Genomic DNA, 19,986 nt, shown 5'->3' with positions numbered 1-19,986 from the left:
ATTGAGTTCAAATCTGGTCTCTGACATTTCCTAGCTGTGTGAGCCAGTGCAAGTCACCAAACCCCAGTTTCCTAGTCCTTAACACTCTTCTGACTTTGAACTGATTCTTAGTATTAATTCTAAGAGAGAGGTGAGGGTTTAAAAAATAAATAAATAAAACATCATGCCATTTGGCAAGCTTTCAGCACATATTGTTACTCCTTGGTTATTCTACATTTTAAAATTTGATACTTCTTTTAAACTTTCCATTCTCCTCTTCCAGAAGACTTTATGAGTCAACATATTCTAAATGAGTATTTTTCATAGATGACATTTCTCCCTTCTTGATTGAGAGAATAATTATTTGCTGGCTGAGTTGTTTGGGACATTTTTTGCCTCTTCATTGAATAGTAGAGATGTTTTTTTAAAAGAAATAGAATAAATTTTTATATTTTTCCAGATTATAAATCAATATAATTTTTCAATATTTATTTTCTGATATTTTGCTATTTATGTTATCTCTTACCTACCCAATCTCCTCTCCTCCTCAGGAAGGAAGGTAATATGATATAGGCTGTACATATATTATCACATAATATATATTTCCATGTTCATCATGTTGTGATAGAAGATACATATTTCCTTCGCTAGAGAAAAATTCATAGAGGAAATAAAAGTAAAGAATGGTAGCTATCAATTTGCATTTAGAATCCAACTATTTCTTCTATGGTGGTGAATAACCATTCTTTTTTGTCATAAATCTCTTGGAACTATCCTTGATCTTTGCCTTGTTGCTAACATTTAAATCATTCACAGATGATTATCATACATTATTGTTGTGATATGTACAACATTCTCCAGGTTCTGCTCACTTTCCTTTGCATCACTTCATATAAGTCTTTTTTTGGTTATCATCATATTTGTTACAGCTTTTTTTCATCATTCTCTCTTCTATGACCCTTCCCAGTTTTATTCTGTATAGATAATAGCTCATATTCAGATAGGACTTTGCAATGTGAAAACACTATGTATACCCCTCGTTTTATCTTCACTAGGACCCTGTGAAGTTAATAGAGTAGGAATTATGTCCATTTTACATAGAAGGAAACAGAGGCTCTGAAGGTAAAAATGATTCATTTATTGTCGTAGAGTTCAATGGTAGTGAGCTGAGAATGGAATTCAGATTTTCTAACACCAAGACCAGTTATTTCCCACTAAATAATTCCTGTCTAGCTATCCACTATTTTATACTTCCATTCATATGCTAAGAAAATATAAAGGGTGATATGAGGGGAAGACCAGGACGTGTCAGTTCTGTGATCATCCAAATGATTTGTTATTGACTTAAATATACAGAGGTTGATCAGTGGAACACGTTAGGTCTAGAGTATATAGAGAAAATTAATCTAGTAATATGGCATTCAATAAACCCCAAAATTCCAGCTATTCCATTGCATTTTTTGGCAAAAAAGTTATTAAGAAAATTGACAAACAGTCCAGTAGAAATTATGTTTAAGTCAACAATTTATACCACATGCCAAAGGATCAAAATGGATATATGATTTATAAATAAAGGGTCACATCATAAAAAATTTAGAGGTACAAGAAAGAAATTGTCTTTCAGATCTATAAATGGAGAGGAATTCCTGAGCAAATAGAAGATAAAAATGAACAAAGATAAAAGGCAATTTTGCTTACATAAAATCAAAAAATTTTAAACAAAGAAATCAGTATAGTTAAATTTAGCAGGAGAAATTAAATGGGAGGAAGAAGGCTGGTGGCAAGTTTCTCAGATTTATTTATGGATGAATAAAAGCCATTATCTGATTGATAAATGGTCAAATGATACAAATAACTTTTAAGGGAGAAGTCCTACAGATTCAAAATGTCCCAAATCCCCCCAAATTACAGAAATATACATTAAAATAACTCTGAGGTTCTACCTAACATCCATCAGATTATCAAAGTTGACAAAAATGGAAAATGACAAATATTGGCATTACTGTGGGAAAACAGGTATATTAGCACACGCTTGCTGTGAATTAGCCTAATCATTCTGAAAAAAATTTGAAACTAGTTCTTGGAAATCACCTAACTCTGTATAATCTGTGATCTAGTAATAGTACAAAGAGATTTTTAAAAAGACCAAAAAAAGATCTATGTGAAAAAAAGTTATTGTAGCACTTCTTGAAATGACAAAGAACTAGAAATTAAGGCAATGTCCATCAATGAGGGTATATGAATGTAATGGAATATTATTGTGCCATAAGGAATGATGAAAAGCATGGTTTCAGAGAAACCTGGGAAAACTCCATGAACTGATGTAGAGTGATGTCAGCAAAAGCAAAAAACGTATGAGTTTAAAATGTTGTCTCTGACACTTGATATGTTCCAGGGCAACCCATGTAACTTCCTTGACTTTAAATTTCTTAAGTCAAAAGGGAAATAATGCTACTACATAGCATTTTTTGTGAAGTTCCACCTAAATAATATAAAGTATTTTTTAAAGTTTAAAGCACTACATAAAAGTAAATTATTGTTTTGAAAGTAAGGATTAGAAAATTTAAAGTATTTACCTCTCAGGATTGTTATGATCAAATGAAATAACAAATTTTGTAAAACATAAAAATCTTCTATATGTCAGTTGGTTTTATTGTAACTACAACATATGAATTTATATATGTTTGTATTTACACATATGCGTTTATATATACGTGCCTATCTGTATATGTGTTTGTGATAGTTTTTCTTGGAATATTTTGGTTGTATCTTTAATGTAATACAAAAAATGATGAGGCTTAAGATCTTTCTTGAGTCCTATATTATGACTAGCTTTTAAACATCAGCAAGAAAGTTTATTCAGAAGGCACTGTCCCATGGGTAATACTGGAGTATGAGGTATATCCTAGTGGAGAATTACTTAAGATGTGAGGGAACCAGTATGATTTTCTGGGTTGCATCTGTCAAGGTATTAAATTTTTGCCCAACTCACTTACTTGATGGGTTAGACTTATATAAAGCTGAAGAAATGCCATGACAAAACAGAAGAGGGAAAACCCACATACTCATTCTCTAGTTATCATGAATTCTGGTATTTTTAGTTCAAATAAAAGAAATCATTGTTCATGAAACACAAGGTACATTTTATTTTGTTTAAAAATGTTCAGTATGTGTATAAAGAGAGTTTACATAATCTCCTATAAATAACTCAAACCTAGGAACATGAGTTACATATGTATTTCTTAGTAATTTCTCATTTAGATGACAGATAAAGTGAAGGGATCATATAGATGACAGATATCTAGTTAGATAGGAAAGAAGGAAAGATAAATAGATGGATGGATTGATGAATGGATGGATAAATAGACTGATAGAGCATTTATTAAGTACTTGCTATGTAGTATGTACTGTGTTATGCACTGGGAATATAAATGAAGCAAAAAACAGAAAAGCAGTCCTTATTCTCAAGAAGCTTATATTCAAATGGGAGAAGACACACCAAAAAGAGTGGAAACAGGAGTGTGGAAGGGAGGAAGTTGAGGAAAGGGAGGGAAAGGTAGAAAAGCATGGTTGTTATGTTATGTGTTATTCCTGTTGACTCCCTAGGAGCATAGGGCCACAACCATCTCACGCCAACGGACTCTGTTCTGGGCAACTTCCCCCAGCTGGGCCCATGTCATTCCGACGGTCTTTGTTTCATTTTCGGCAGATCTTCGCCAGGTCTGTTTTGGCCTTCTGACTTTCCTCCTCCCTGGAGGGTTCCAGCTCAATGCTTGTCTGGCAATGTTGTCTTCCGGTTTTCGTAGCGTATGTCCTATCCATCTCCACTTACGTTTCTTTATGTCCTGACTGATGGGATACTGAATTGTTCTTTCCCAGAGTCTGGTATTGGAGATCTTTTCAGGCCATCTGATGTTCAAGATGTGACGTAGACATCTGTTAACAAAGACTTGGAGTTTGTTGGTGTTGACGTTCGTCACTCTCCAGCTTTTTGATCCATATAGGAGGACGGCCTTTACATTGGTGTTGAGGATTCGGAGCTTAGTGACGAGGGACAGTGCTCTGGAGGTCCAGACAGACCGCAGGGTGTTAAATGCCTGTCTGGCTTTGTTGATTCAGTTTCTGATGTCCTCATCTGCTCCGCTGTCCTTGCTGACTATGCTACCCAAATAGGTGAAGTGGTCCGTCTCCTTGATGTTTTCTCCCTGTAGTTGGATTGGCAGATCCTGTCTGCTGTTGACTGTGATCACCTGGTCTTCTTCTTGTTGATCTTCAGACCTGTCTTCTCCGCTTCTTCAGAGAGTTGTGCAAGTTTGGCTTGCGCATCCTGCTGCTTGTGAGAAAGGAGACAGATGTCATCTGCGAAGTCAAGGTCCTCTAGCTGCTTGGTATGAGTCCATTGGATGCCCGCATTGCTGTCCTTGGTAGTTCTTCTCATGATCCAATCTATGACCATCAAGAAGATAAGGGGCGAGAGCATGCAACCTTGTTTCACTCTGGTCTTCACTGTGTTAGTCAAGGTGAAAGTAACATGGCTGACCCAAACACTTTTTCAAATGGAGTTCTGGAAAGGAACTCACAAGAGGAAACTATAGCAAGAAAAGCTTCTCTAGCTTGAGAAGGTAACTGGACTGAAAGTAGAAAAGTCAGGAGTAGAGCCATGTTGGAAGTGAGAATAAGATCATGGATCATCAGATTTGGAAGTGACTTTAAATAATCTAATACAAATCTTTCATTTTATAGAGAAGATAGAAGCCTAGAAAGAAGGACCACCTAGACTGACTTAGAGCCAATATTTTATCCTGAAGAATTTTCAGACTATCACAGTTTTACAATCATCAATTGTCCAGAAGAAGCAAGAAGACCTGGGTTCAAGTCCCAGCCTCTTCATATATTGACTTTGTGACCCAGGTCAAGTCTCTCCACAAACAAAGCAATTCCTTAAGACTGTAAGTTACAGAGAAACTTCTAATATGCATTGGTAGAAGAAGTATCCTCATAGGGAGTTCTCTATATCAAAAAAAAAAAATCACAGATCTAACTTTTTAATAATAAAAGGGCTCCAACATACAACTGAACTAATATTTTGGCTACTGCAATAAAAGGTGTGGTAGGGGACTTCAAATATAACACTAGTTGCTTTAAACCTGCTGATCATTAAGTTATTTTATTATTATTTGCTATGCTGATGCTAGCCTATAGGAAAATTTAGCAGGGTATAGCATAAGAAAAAAATCTATTAAAATTGGACACAATGTCTTATCATTTCATGGAGGTGACCTTATTTTCTGAAGGCAGAGACAAATCTAAACAAGGGCATATAGGCATATCTTGTCAAGATAGAAAGATATCTTGTCAAGAAATAAAAGACTTTGACAGTGAATCTAGCAAGAGCTTTTGTTTCTGTTTTCCAAGCACAAGCTCAGTTAAGTGCAAGGAGTTTCCTTACTAGTGGCAGACTGGCAGATGATGAATTGATTTCTTGAGGAGGGGGAGTTGATAATAGTGTTCACCACCATGAAACTAACATAATCACAAAATGGTCCTGAGGCTTGTATGGCCCACTTCCATTGACACAACAGTAAAAGAAGAATACTGAGGGGGAAAGAGCAGAATTTACAAAGGTAAACATTCATTTGACCATTTGTACCCTCTACTAGCAATTTTTGCCTTATGGCCAACAATTTGATAGACTATTAGAAGAAACAAAACACACATCCATTTTTATGTTCACACTGCAAATAAAATCAAAAGATACTAAGAAGTCACAATTCTATAAATGGAGAGCTAGTAAGTCACCTCCAGAGAAGTAAGGCAGCCAGGTGGCATTGTGGATGGAACACCAGACCAGAAGTAATGAATAATTGACCTCAAATCCTATTTCAGGCTGTTCCTAGCTATGTGACCCCATGTAGGTCATTTAACCTTTGTCTGCCTCAATTTCCTCAACTATAAATGAGAACAATAATAGCACCTACCTCATTTGGTTGTTATGAAGATAAAATGAGATGATATTTATAAAGTACTTAGTATAATTCCCAGCACATGGTAAGTACTTAATAAATGCTTCCTTCCTTTTCTGTTTCCTTCTTAAACAAATTAATAAGTAAATAAATAAAAAGCTGGTGAAGTTATTTTCATTTTGCACCAAATGACAAAAAGGAACATAATTTTATAGTCAGTCATTTCAGTAAGGTCTGATTCTTCTTGATCCCTTTGAAGGTTTTCTTGGCAAAGTTTTTAGTTTGTCATTTCCTTCTCCAGATCATTTTATAAATGAGGAAACTGAGGCAAACTGGGTTGTGTGACTTACTCAGGATCACGTATCTTGGATGTGTCTGAAATCAAATTTTGAACTTAGGTCTTCCTGATTCTGGGTCTGACACTCTTTCCACTGTGCCACTTAGTCAAGTTCCTTTACCTGGAATCCATGAACTTTAAAAAATATATATTTTGATAACTATATTTCAATTCAAATTGATTCATTTTAAATTATATGTGTATCTTTTTATATATTTAAAACACATATACAAATATTAAGAACTACTGTAGAAAAAGGTTTAATATATTTAATAACTTCAAAATGTTAGAAAGTGACATTTTGCAGGATGGTGACCAATGGATCAAGAAAGTGGTAGATCATTGGGTCAGTCAGATGTGAGGGTCAGAGTAGAATTTCAAAGTTCAAAATCTCAGAGATAATGCAATTCTACTGGATGATAAAATCTAAGGTATGACCTGTATATGGCTTAGTTGGAGAGCAGGGAATGTAGCATGGATAAAGAGGTCCATGCCACTGAGGAGGGAAAAGAAGTATGCAGTAATGGTTTTAGGAGATTTGTCAACATGAACATTTAACTCCTAGGATGATAGTAGAGATTGTGATAGCCAAGAAGACTAAGCTCTTTCCACGGGTGAAAAACTTGCCCCACAGCTTTGGCAAAATCAAGAAGGAGGATAGGACCATTATGTTCTTCTCCCTGTATCTCACTGGACAAAAATGAGTACTTTCTGTAGACTTGAATTTACACATTTCTTAGGAACATCTTTTATTATTCTATACTATAGATAACTGAATTCCCTTTTCCCAAACATTGAGCAATAAATATTCTAAAGCAGATCTAATTTGATGGCTTACAAAGTAAGAAAGGCTGAGAAAAAATTCAATTCCTATTTGAATATGTAAGGAAACAAAGACTTCTAAAGTTATTGTAAGATAATTTAACATAACATAGAACTTAAGCAAAACATAATTACTGATTATTCTTTATCGCTTTAAGGAGTTGAAAAATTGCTTTGCCATACAGATTTTATCTTATTTGCAATTACTTGGTGATTATGTGTAATTTGGGAGTACCTCTCTATCATTAGGGAATGCCTTGCATAGCACACTTTTATTTTCCTGGAGATTTCAGAGAAAGGTAGATTATTTAGTATTTTATATCGTAGCTCTGTATTTTAAGTGTTTTCTAATCTTTTTCACAAAATCTTTGTAATACCATATTCTCCAGATTATATAATGGAAGCAAAGATGGACTAAATATCTTGCTATTAGGAACTCTCTGTAGGATCACCATGTATGTATTTATTTTATATTTATATACATATATATATTTTATATATAATACACACATTTAAAATATAAAAATATAAATATCTATTGGATCACACTGGATTATACACATAAATATGTGTGTATGTATATATTTATATGTGTATATCTATATTTGCATATATGTATATATCATCCAATATATATGAAGTAATGTGTTATAGAACAGGCATCTGAGTCAGGAGGTCTAGGATCAAATCATGCTTTGATAAATAATGGCTAAAGGATACTTTATATAATTCAATTAACCTCTTAGTGCCCACAGACAACTCTGATCATAAATTGCAAACATTTGGTAATAGCATTGAAAGAAGGAATGTTCTTTTTCAGAATTTCTCAGACCAGTGAAATCACAGGTATGAACCTATACATGAGTGCACAAACATTCAGGCTAATGTCAGAACAGGAGTGTCAGACACAAAGTAGGTGATTAATGAATGCCTGTTGAATAAAAGTAGGGTCATATTTACACTTTCCTTGCCAGATTTAGTCATATGTTTGACTAAATATTTTGCTTCTTTTACAGACTTTTGAGTCCATCAGGGAATGACATTCTCTTCAGACTTCCATGAGTTTGTATGAATTTTGCCCTGTTAGAGGATTGCCTGCAGCAACCTCTTAATGAAAAGAATCACTGAACTCTGAAGGTTGCTAGAATGAGGTATAGCCTGGATCAGAACTGACCATTGGGAAGGATTTGAAGTGAGCAAAAGTTGTTTTCTACCATACTCTAATGAGGAAAATAAGAATTAAGTTTATTAGTAATAGATAACAACTGAATTTGGTGACTAAGTGATCATATTTGTTCTTTAGTTTTAACATTTCTTTAGTTCTTACTATAACTTATATTTCACTTTTGGTTTGTAGAGGTTTTATAGCAAGCAGTTCAATTCTACAATTCTGATAGAGAGGTCATCATAGAAAAAGATGTTGATTTTTTGCTCTCTCAGCTAACCCCATCTGCAGAAAGTATAATCATTTGTTGTAGGAAGTTAATCATAAGGAAGCATCATTCACCTGCTAGTACTTGTCTTAAATTCAGGTATAAAACTTAGAAAGAAATAATAAGCCCCAACAGTTAGTCTTTGCAACTCAAAAAATAAATGAAGGCATGTCACTAAAGAAAGAGACTCTCAATGTAAACCATTGGCATTTAAACAATCTGCTCAAAAACCACTTAATAAGTATCAATTCTTTGTGTTTATCAAGCAACTAGCTTAAGCATGATACCAAGACACAGGATTTTACTTATTACAACCAGTGATTTAGCTTTGATGCTATAATTAAAAAGAGTAATGAACTTGTAAATCTGTAAGATCCCACAGTGGAAAAGTTATTGACTTTGGAGTCAGTTTCTTCATCTATATAATGAAAGAATTGGAAGATACAGTCTCTAAGAGGTCCCTTCCAGGTCTAAATATATGACCCTAGTGAATCATGTCATGGATCAATGTCAGCTTGGAGGAAAGTCTCTAATGGAATGCCTCAGAGATCTACTTTTGACTCAGTATCATTTTTATCTTAACAAAATTGAGTACTTATGCAGTAGAAGGTATAGAATACGTACTTTTCAAATTTTCACATGACATGAAACTTAATTAATTCAGGACTGAATGAAATATTGAAATGTTGGATGATAGTTCAGATCCAATAAAAGATATCAAAGGGTCAAAGAGAATAACATCAATTTAAAAGTGATACATGTAAAATTTTATAAATTAACTTCACTACTCTAATATAGAAGAAATATAAACAGAAAAATTCTTGGGGAAAAAAATCTGTATATTTTAGTGGGCTACAAGTTCATTGTGAGTCAAGTGAGGCTTGGCAGCCAATTTTTTTTTTAAGAAATTGAACATATTTTTGTCAGTTAAGAAAGGGATGACAAAAGAGTTTAAACTCTTATTATCAATTCTAGAACCATATTTTAGGCAGGAAACAAATTAAATATGGTATATCCAGAAGAAGGTAACACAGGGATACTTAGTGGAATAGAGATAATGTCATGTGAGGACTATTTCAAGGTATTGAAGACATTTATCTTGAAAAAAAAAAGACTTGTGAGATCATGATAGTTCTCATCTTCTTGTCAAGTATTTAAAAGGCTCTCAACGAAAAAGAAAGTTACACTTATTTTGCTTACCTCTAGAATATCAATGGAAGGAGTGAATGGAAGTGATAGAGAGGCAGATTTTGGCTCAAAATTAAAAAACAAAACAAAAACCTGTTCCAAAGTCTAATAGCTTACCTAAGAAGACAGTGGGAGCCTCCTCACAAAAGGCTTCAAATCATTGGTTGGAGATTTTATAGAGGGGATCTCCAGATCTATTTATCATCTCTGATAAAGGTCAGCTTAGTTGATAAGGAAATAACTGGACAGGGGAGACAATGTTGACTGTTATCTCATAGCTGCTTCTCCGAAGTGCCCTTGAGTCACAAGTTTATTATATAAGAAATTCAAACTCCCTTTCACCCAAAAGTACAAGGATAGTTTTCCACAACTACACAGAGCTGTATTTTTGACATAGACAATACAACAGGCTTAGAAGCTTCAAGGTGAAGATAAGAACCAGGCTGTACTTTCAGCTATATTTGTTATCACCAAGCCAAGTCTGAGAATACTTTTCTCAGGGGCAAATGCCCAGCTAAACTAAGGTTTCCACCTTGGCTGCATTTCTGACCAAAGGGGAAAAATGTTAACCTCTTAAATTCTGGTTTATGAGGAACTTAAAGCTTTTCAATAAGGCCACAATACTTTTCAACAAGAAATCACAAGGATCACAAAAGGGATCAAAAGAGAAGTCTCAGATTTTTATCTATTCTCTTATTGGCTTCCCACAAGGGGATTCTTAGGTCTAGATTCTACTGAGTGGCCTCTAAGATCCTTCAAATCGAACCATGTTAATGTTTATCAATTAGTTGTTTAAAGGAGGAAAAGTACATCCACCATAATTTTAATTTTAATCTGCACCAACATTTTCTTTATCATTTTCTTAAGTCTAGACCAAACAAAACAATGAATTGTCCTGATTTGTGTAATTTGTCAGGTGTAAATGCTCTCTGAAAATTTAACCATCTGCTCTTCAGAGTTCATTTGGGTTGTCTCCAGCATACTCCTGATTGAGCGTCTGCATTTCTATGAATAGATGTCTAAGAAGACTTTTCACTTGAATAACTGGGCAAGTAGTTCATAGGAAATTATTCCTCTAACACCAAAAGAAGAGAGAATTCAAAAAGGCAGATCTATTAAAAGTCAATGAGGCAAGATGGTAAGGTCCAAAGAATAGTAAATATGAAGTCAGAGTCCCTACTTTTAAATAGGAGCTGTGCTACTTTCTTTGTGAGGCAGGGTGAGCCATTTCATTCATATGGGTCTCAATCTTCTCACTTATCAAATGAAGGAGATTGGATTACCAGTCTTCCAAGTCTTTTCCAGGTCCAAATCCAGGACTTTGAGAATGGAATACAGCTCTGTCTGAGATACCAGTTCAAGAACCTTTTTTCCCATTCTTCCATTTATGAGATCCTAATGAAAAGTGTCAGTGTGGTAAATTCCCATTGCTGCTTCTTTAGGAACCATTGTGACACCAGAAAACACTGTATTCATCAATTCAGCAAATCACATAGATGTGAAGCTAAACTACTTCTTGCATCATGAAAACACATGGAGATTGATCACAGATTTAGACTGTCCTCCCAATAATGCCATCAGGTGATCCAATACTTTATGTGGCTGATTTAGAAGCACAGTTTGAAATTTATCTGGGAGCAGTACAGGTGTTGTTGCTCCAAACTGCTCAAGAATCCATGTTGTTAAAGGGAAAGGAAAGTACTTTTTTTTTTCAATTGTTCATCCTAGTAGCATGGCTCACCTGAATGAGATATGGTCTGCCCCAATTCCACAATCAATCAACAGTAGCTGTGGACACCTATAATTAGATTATAAAATCATAACTGTAGTCGTTTTACGTCTGTTGGCATAATTACATCAGCATGCTAATGTCCTTTTAATGGTATCTAATGATGTAATAAGAAATAATGGAATTTATTTGACAGCTACATAACCATTAACAAAACAGATTAAGCGTAACTAGCACTCCCATAAAAATGTGGGCAGCGTCTAAAAGTGGCAGCTACCATGTTGGTTCCCCCCACCCAAATAATGATGTAGTTTTACAAGTACCCCTCAATGCTGGTCCTGATCACTATATGATCCCCACTTGAAATGGGGATGAAATGTTTCCTGTCAGTAACTGATGAAATCAAATATTTATGGAATTCCTACCATATGCTCATTAGAATACTAGACAATGTAGAAACATTCAAAAATCTAGTCCATGCTCCCTTATCCTTCAGGAGGGAAAACACATACTCATGCACCAGGGAAAAAACCAGCATTGAATGGAAGGCTAAATTGGTAATCTAAATATAGGATGACGTAGGTCTTTGAAAGAAAGGGAGATAACTGAGGATTTGGCTGGACAGGGAAAGCCTGATAGAAGAAGACGTGAAACTTCATTGACATTTTTTCTTTTTTTGAGAGTGGGTTTCCCTATCTTGCTCAGGCTAGAAGCACAGTAGCTACTCAAAAACCCCAAACTTAGGCCAGTTTGCCTCTCTATCAACCTTATGGCTTCCTGTTCCTAAAGGCTTATCATATTGGTGCCAGGCTTAGTGTAGTCTCTTTACTGACAGCTCAGTGGAGTTCAGTATTCCCAGCTAAAGAGATCTATCAACCTCAGCCTTCCAGCTAGCAGGGATTATAAACATGAGCCATCATGCCCTGCTTGACTGTGTATTTTAAAGAACAGGATTAATAAGGGGGGGGGGGGGAAGAAGACAAGAAGATCAAGATAAATGAAGGTAGGAAGGCATGGGAGATTAAGTATATGCCATGTTCAGTGAGCCAATGGAGGCTAGCTTGATTATTGCAAAAATGTGTTGGGATTAGGTCATATTAACAAAGATCTTGAAAGTCTGGTTGTGGAGTTTAGTTTCTCCACTTAATGGGAAATAGGGAGCTGCTGGAGATTAGTGATCATAGGAGGAATAATATCAAAGTATTGTTTAAGGACAATCAGGCTCACTGTTGGTTGATTTGGGAAGCTCAGGGTCCATTTCTTAGGAAGGATTATAAGCGTCCAACAATGCATACAACATGAAGCCCACTAAACAACTAGAAAGACTGAGGAAGTCTGTGTTTCAAATTAATCTTTAGGAAATGGGATGAGGACTAAAATAGAAAAAGAAACCTGTGCTTGGGATGAAGGTTAAGGGAAAAAAAGGGAAATGATAATGGGTGATTGGTTACCAAAGACCACATTCTACCTCATCCCAAAGTGGTCATTGTATCCAGAATAACTCTTATTCTTTAAAGGCTAGAGGTAGGTTGGATAGAGTAGCAGCTAAGGGTATTGTGTGTGTGTGTGTGTGTGTGTGTGTGTGTGTGCATTCTGGAAATGGAGGAGGACATTGGGGGATAAGAAAAAAGGGAAAGGAAGGTTCTAAAGGAAAGGTAGAATGACCAATAGAACTTATTTTCTAATTTTCTTCCCCCTGTAGTTAAGTCTTATAAAGACTCCTTAAAATTATTATTATTGCTAAACCCACTTCCTAGGACCAAATTAGATGTTAATATACATTTGCATTCTATATTGTGCATTCTAATGAAAAACTCTTTCTGGCCTTTTCTTTCAACATGACTGCTGAGGCCAGCATTTAGGAGGATTTGGTACTCCCATTTGGGGTATTCTTCCACAAACAATTGAGTCTCTATAACAGAAACCAATGCATATAGAAAGGGCAATGGGAAAGGAGAAGAAAGGGCTCAGGCCACCCCAAGGTGAACAGCAGCCAACATAAAGACCTCTTACACACTTGAATCACTGAATTTTATCTACTGTAAAATCACACAGAGGGTTCCTCCATAAGAACAAAATGAAAATTCAATATGTCCAGCCCCCGGTGAGCTAGAGGTGGTTTTATTCAAGATCCATTCTGTTCATTTCTTTCCTCCCTCCTATCCAGTGTTCTTATATTGTAATAATGTCATCTGAATGCTGCTAAACATCCCCTTGGCAGCTCTGGGCTGCTCCTTGTTGAAGCTCTGCCCCTTCTTGGTACTAATCACTTTGGGTTTTTTACTTGATTCTCACAAAATCCTTATTTTTAATTAAGGTCTCTTCTTCTATGGAAAACATGGGATGTTTGGAGATAAAGGCTGAGGCCCTCAGGAGGCTAGGGATTGATTTTGCTCTTGACTTTGAAGAGGTATTTGGATCCAATGTTTGGCTTTTCTTCTCCATAGCTACTGCTGGCCAGGATAGGAAAGTGAAATCGAGTTCTGGGTGAAGATTCCAGAACAGGGACACAGGTGATGTTCAATTAACCTAAGGCACAATGAGTGAGTTATTTCATTCTGGGCCAAGAATTGATCCAAGAAGGCTTAACCCTACATGTAACTTACTCTGGGGCCAATGGTTACCTTGAAGATCTGGATCAGCGGTAATATAGCTGTCGTCTCTTCATTCATTAAATATTTACTGAGAAATTGCTATATTCTAAATTTTTAGAAGGATATAAAGGAAATATTTGACCTGAACTTTGGTTTCTAGGAGGTGATTATGTAGTCGGCAATAAAATCTCTATTAATGTGAAGATAGATGGTAAGTGTCAAATGGTTGGGGACCATATTCTCTTTATTGTTGTTTGACACACTATAGCTGCCATAGTACTTTGCATATGGCAGGGGTTCAATACACACTGAGAAAATGTTAGGATAATAATAGCTAATATTTATGTGGCCCTTCAAAGTTTACAAAGATTATGCATCATCTTTGGGATACATACTCATATATAGTATATATGTATATTTGTGCATACAAACATTCATCTATGTATAGATATGTATCTATACTTGTACATATATACATATAGGTATGTATATACTTAAACATGTATATTTTATATTCTATATAATAGTCATTATTTATATCATATATTCACACATATTCATATATTATTTATTATGTAAAATAAATAATTATATATAATGAATATTTATTATATATTATATGTGTGTGCATATTTATATATCCATATGTGCACATATATGTAGGTTCCAAAAAACGCATTCTTTCTCAGTTTTACAGGTGAAGAAAATGAGTCGAAGGAACCAGAATTTACATGATTTGCCCAGGGTGATGTTCTTAACCAGGGGTTCATGAATTTGCTTTTTAGATATTTTTTTATATTTTTTTAAATTTTAAACCCTTAACTTCTGTGCATTGACTCATAGGTGGAAAAGTGGTAAGGGTAGGCAATGGGGGTCAAGTGACTTGCCCAGGGTCACACAGCTGGGAAGTGGCTGAGGCCGGATTTGAACCTAGGACCTTCCGTCTCTAGGCCTGGCTCCCAATCCACTGAGCTACCCAGCTGCCCCTTTTTAGATATTTTGATAAATATATTTAAAATAATAGATTTCCATTATAATCATATTTGATGCACTTAAAGAACATTATTTTGAGAAAGGGCTCATTGGTTTACCCAACTGCCAACAAGATCAATGACACAAAGTAAAGCTAAGAATCCCTGGTCTAGGATCATAATTGGTAAGTATTAGAGACCAGAAGTCAGAGTCTATTTTATTTATTTTATTTACTTATTAAGTGCCTACTATGTACAAGTCATATACCAAGTGCCCTCCCATCTTCCTTTTTAGTCTCTTTACCTTAGTTTTGTCTCTCCATCTTCCTCTACTTCAGAATCCTCATACTCAATCTTAGCTGCCTTAAGACCTCCTTTAATTCTCTTTTCTAACAATTTCCTCATCTAGCTTTTGATGGTACAAAAACAGGAAAAACAACAATATCCTGTGTTCTTAAAGAGCTCATAGTCTAATAATGTAGGCATCAAGAAAACAACTTTGTACAAATGTGCTATGTACAGGCTAAACTGAAAATAATCAGAAGCATTTTATCTAACACGCTATATAAAACTGTTAACTGGCAAGGTAGCTCTGCATTGAGGTGACAGTCTTTAGATATGCTTGGTATAATGTAATATCTGAACTATAGTCACTCATTTCAATAAGTAGACAGGCTACTGGGACTCAAAGATTAATTTTATAATTTACCTTTTTTTAAATTTCAGATAATTAAAATTATTATTACGTACCCTTTTTTTCAGATAGTATTCAGAATTCAGGTACAAGGCAATTCAAAAAGTTTTTATTGTGTACCTACTATTGACAAGCCACTGGGATGCAAAGATACACAAAAAGTCCCTGTCCCTAAAGAATATATATTCTCCCTGGGATGTTGTGGGAGGGGAATAAAACATGTCAACATAGGAAATGGCAGATGAGCCCGGTTGGAAGCCAGGGATACTAGGAGGCAAAGTCGAGAAGGGTATGCATTATGAGCATGGGTCAGGGAGCCAGGGGCTGGGGTGAGGGGGACAGTTCCACAAAGGCTCAGAGGAAGGAATTAGAATAATGACTTTGGGTATGAGTAAATCAACCAGTTTGGTTAGAACACAGAATGTGTTTAGTTTTTTTCCTCTGTCAGCTTCTGCTCTACTTTCCTATTTCTACTGACAAATTGCTTCCCCACTTTCCTCTCACCCAGGCTAAAGCCTTCTGGAGGCACTAACTTCTCCTTATTCCCTTTTCCCCCTCTCTCCCAAGCAACATATAATCAGTTGCCATGTCCTATGCATTCAACTTCTGCGATATCTCCTTTCCAACTGTTCTAACTAGTTCATACTCTTATTACCTTTTATCCGGTCTAGTGTGGTAATTTTGTACCTTGTCCCCCTGTCTCTACTCTCTCCAGCTTGAATCCTTTAGCAGATTAATCTTTCTTCGTCTGACCTGTCACGCCTCTGCTCAAAAAGCATTAACAATTGCCTGTTGCCCACTAAATAAAGGTGAGACTTCACATCCTTGCATCTATGTCCTTCACAATATGGTTGGTTACAACCTGCTTTTTCAGTTTTAGGTCACCTTCCTCTTCTTTATTTACAGAAAGCTCCAGTCATTTGGATTAGCATGATTTGTATTCATATTATACCAACTAGATTATAAATTCCCTGAGGGTAGGGATGCACATTCACTTTGATACAACCCATAGCACCCAGAGCTGTGTCTTCTATATAGCAGACACTAGAGCCATAAAAGAATGAATATGGACATTATCTGACAAGGATGTATCATTCTACAGTGGGAGCATTATTCCACTCTCTGAGACTTTAATTTTCCTGGCCCAAATACTTCTGGTTATTATTTACATATTTATATGTATATATGTACATATGTATGCTTTTATTAGAATTCAAAGTCCTTGAGGGCAGGAGCTATCTTTGACTTTGTAATTGTATGTCCAGTAACTAGCATAGTATTTGACAGCTCTTAAGCATTCAATAAATGACAATTCAATAAAGTGTATTGACTGTGAAGCAATAATTATGAGACCAAAATAAGGAATAAATATAATACGTGCTATAAGAATTAAAAAGGGAGAAAGATAAACATAAATCCTTCTAGTAGAATGTAAATTCTCTTGAAGACAGGGGCTATAACTTTTAATTTTGTCTCTGTGTCCCTGGAACACAGTTCCTTGCCTATAGTGGGTACTTAATAAATGTTTGTCAGATGGGTTATCCAGGGCCTTAATAAGGTCCTTTCCTTCAAGGAAAAGGATCTCAAGAATGAACAAAAAATGAAAAAAAAAAAAAGAGAGAGAAAGAGAGAGAGAAGTAGATGGGTACTCCAAGGAAAGGAAACAAAATGAAAAGAGAAAATGCTTGGGATTTGAGAACAAACCTAAGGTCAGAGTCAGAGAAGCACGTTGTGTATTGCCTACAGTGAGGAGAATGGCTGAAGTGGTACTACAATGCCCCAGTATGCCTTGCTCTCTGAACCTGTTGGCATCAAAAATATCTAATAACTGTAGAGTCATGTCACTCTGATTCATGGTAAACCTGCCCAGTGTTACCTACACCAGACAAAAGAACTTAAAATCAGGACACAAAACAAGACAGTTATCTTTTGGTGATGACCCTTCCTTTTGACCTGCTCATACCACTTTGTGCCGAATATTTCGACTACTACTATGGCGTTCTTTCATTTCCGGGTTATTGAGTTCTGTTGTTATGGGACAACATGCCTAATTTCCTGGGACTTTGTTTCCATATATCACTTGGCTCCTTCTTACCTTTTCTCTGTTTTTACACTTTATTCCACTTTCTACCATTTACAAGTCACATACACTGGCCAGCTTGCTGTTCTTATAGGACATCTATTTTCCTGATTCCATGCATTTATATTGACTATTCTGTCACCTGGAATGCTCTCCTTCCTCATCTCCAACTCCTATATTTCCTGTTTTCCATTTAGTCTCAGTTTCGGTCTGACTTTCTGCCACTGCTGCCACCACCACCATTCTCAGGTTCCCTTCCACAGCTATTAGTACCTTTCCTCTAAATGTATCTTGTTTCTATTCCTACTATATATATTTTCAATGGACTTATCTGTATGTTGATTCTCCCATTAGAATTCAAGACTCTTGGTATCAGGGGCCATTTTTTTCTCTTTCTTTGTAATAACAATGCTTAGCATGGTGTAAGCTGCCACATAGTAGTGCATAATTACTAAGCAGTGCTTGTTGACTGACTCAACTTTGCATTTTCATGCTACATTGATTTTAATTCTCCTTAGACTCCAGCTAACTACTTAGGACTCTGGGGTCTTCCTCACTTAAAAGTTAATGTAAGGAAAGTACTTCTGTAAGTCCCCCAAAATATATATAAATATGAGTTATTATTATCACTCCTTTCTGCTTGTGCAGATTTCCCATGTTTTCAGTCCTAATTCCCTGCCTGGGCTCATGGTACCCACGTACCCTTTTCTAATGATTGAATTCTTGTCCAAGACCCCTTACTATCTTGTTACCTTGGTCTTCAATATTCATCAGCCTGCCTTGGTCTAACTAGACTTCCAGTGATGCCTTCTTCTGGTTTGATGCTGCCAAGACCCAGCATGGTTAGAGAGATCACACTGGGGAGTAAATGAGAAGACACTTCACACTTCACAGGGTTCCTGGGAGGGGTGGGAGCCATCATCCTGAACACCAATTATCACTGAACAGCCTGTGGATATAAAAGGTGTCAGTAATTGGACCTTCACTGACCCCATGATGTAACCTGAGAGCTGCTTCTTTTAAAACAAAACAGAACTGGATCCCTGAGATCAGCAAATTTTCTTCATTGTTCCTTTCTTTCTCATAAACATAGAACAGGTGACACATGGCTATTTTGACTGTCTCTTGTCTGTGTTAGGGATAGATGGAATTAAACTAACGTGAAAATTCACAAGAATGATGAAGAGGATACTTTTGTAAATGCTTTTGCTTAGAAACAGAAAAAAAACAGATAGAACAGTGAAGAATTAGAGACTTGTCATATTTCATACTTGACAATTCCATGTAAAAGCCAAAAAAGCACGTAAAGTGATACAAGACTACTCGAAAGGAAAAACCGATCTGATAAATTTGTTCAACTAAATCACACAATCTATCAAAAATATTTTTCAATAAGTTGCTTTTGGTTTTCTGATGGGAGCATATTGAACTTTTGTTACATATTTTAACAGAAGAAAATTCATTCACAAACAAAAATCTTTTCTAATTGTATGTAATGGGATGGTAATAGAGTGCTTTAGTAGATCTGCAACAATCTGGCTGGTAAAGTTTTTATTTTATTTTATTTTACTATGACTTTGTATTCCCCCCCCCAACAAAGTCAAATTAAAATATATCAATTGAAGATGAAAGAATGATAGACCTTTAAGACTATCAATTTCCAAAAAATATTTAGTTCTGCCATGTCTAAAAACGATATCGATGATAATATCTATTTGATTTGACTTGAAATGGGAAGTATTTTCTAAGTCACTGGGGAATCATTACTACAGCTATAGTCATTAAACCTCAGTTTAATACTATGATACATTTTGGTTCAAGGTTAGCTGTTCAAGAACTCCCCCTTGCCTGTTTCACTTAAAACTCATATGTACAAACCCACAAAATCTCATCATGAGAAAGACTCATTCATAAAAGATTAAAAGAAGTCCAATGATAAGAGAGCAAGACTCAGAAGTGATTTTTTTTTTCACTAGGCATTTGCTATTGTCTATAGCCCTTTATGAGGACCACCTATGGGAAGGAATAATTGCAAAATCTGAAAATTACCATTAAAAGGTCAAGTGGTTTGCCCTTGTTCAGGCAGTTAAAATGTATCAGCTCAGAACTTGAATCTGGGTCTTCTGTTTTTAAGACCTGCTTGAGACCAATTGACTCTTAGGACAAAAAAAAATGGTCAATAAAAGCTTAATGATT

The 19,986-nt window shown here is 35.6% G+C and overlaps 1 protein-coding gene across 1 annotated transcript in view; it reads right to left on the bottom strand.

Annotated features, from left to right (window-relative positions):
- Positions 1-19,986, bottom strand: part of PTPRN2 (protein tyrosine phosphatase receptor type N2) — a 1,449,868-nt gene that overhangs the window by 763,454 nt on the left and 666,428 nt on the right. The window contains exon 11 of the mRNA XM_044678956.1: positions 11,464-11,520. Coding sequence (XP_044534891.1) covers positions 11,464-11,520 — 57 coding nt within the window. The remainder of the gene's footprint in view (positions 1-11,463; positions 11,521-19,986) is intronic.

Source organism: Gracilinanus agilis, chromosome 5 (genome assembly GCF_016433145.1).
Source record: "Gracilinanus agilis isolate LMUSP501 chromosome 5, AgileGrace, whole genome shotgun sequence".
NCBI lineage: Eukaryota > Metazoa > Chordata > Mammalia > Didelphimorphia > Didelphidae > Gracilinanus > Gracilinanus agilis.
The sequence above is the reverse complement of the archived record's forward strand: the minus strand, read 5'-3'. Positions and strand labels throughout refer to the sequence as shown.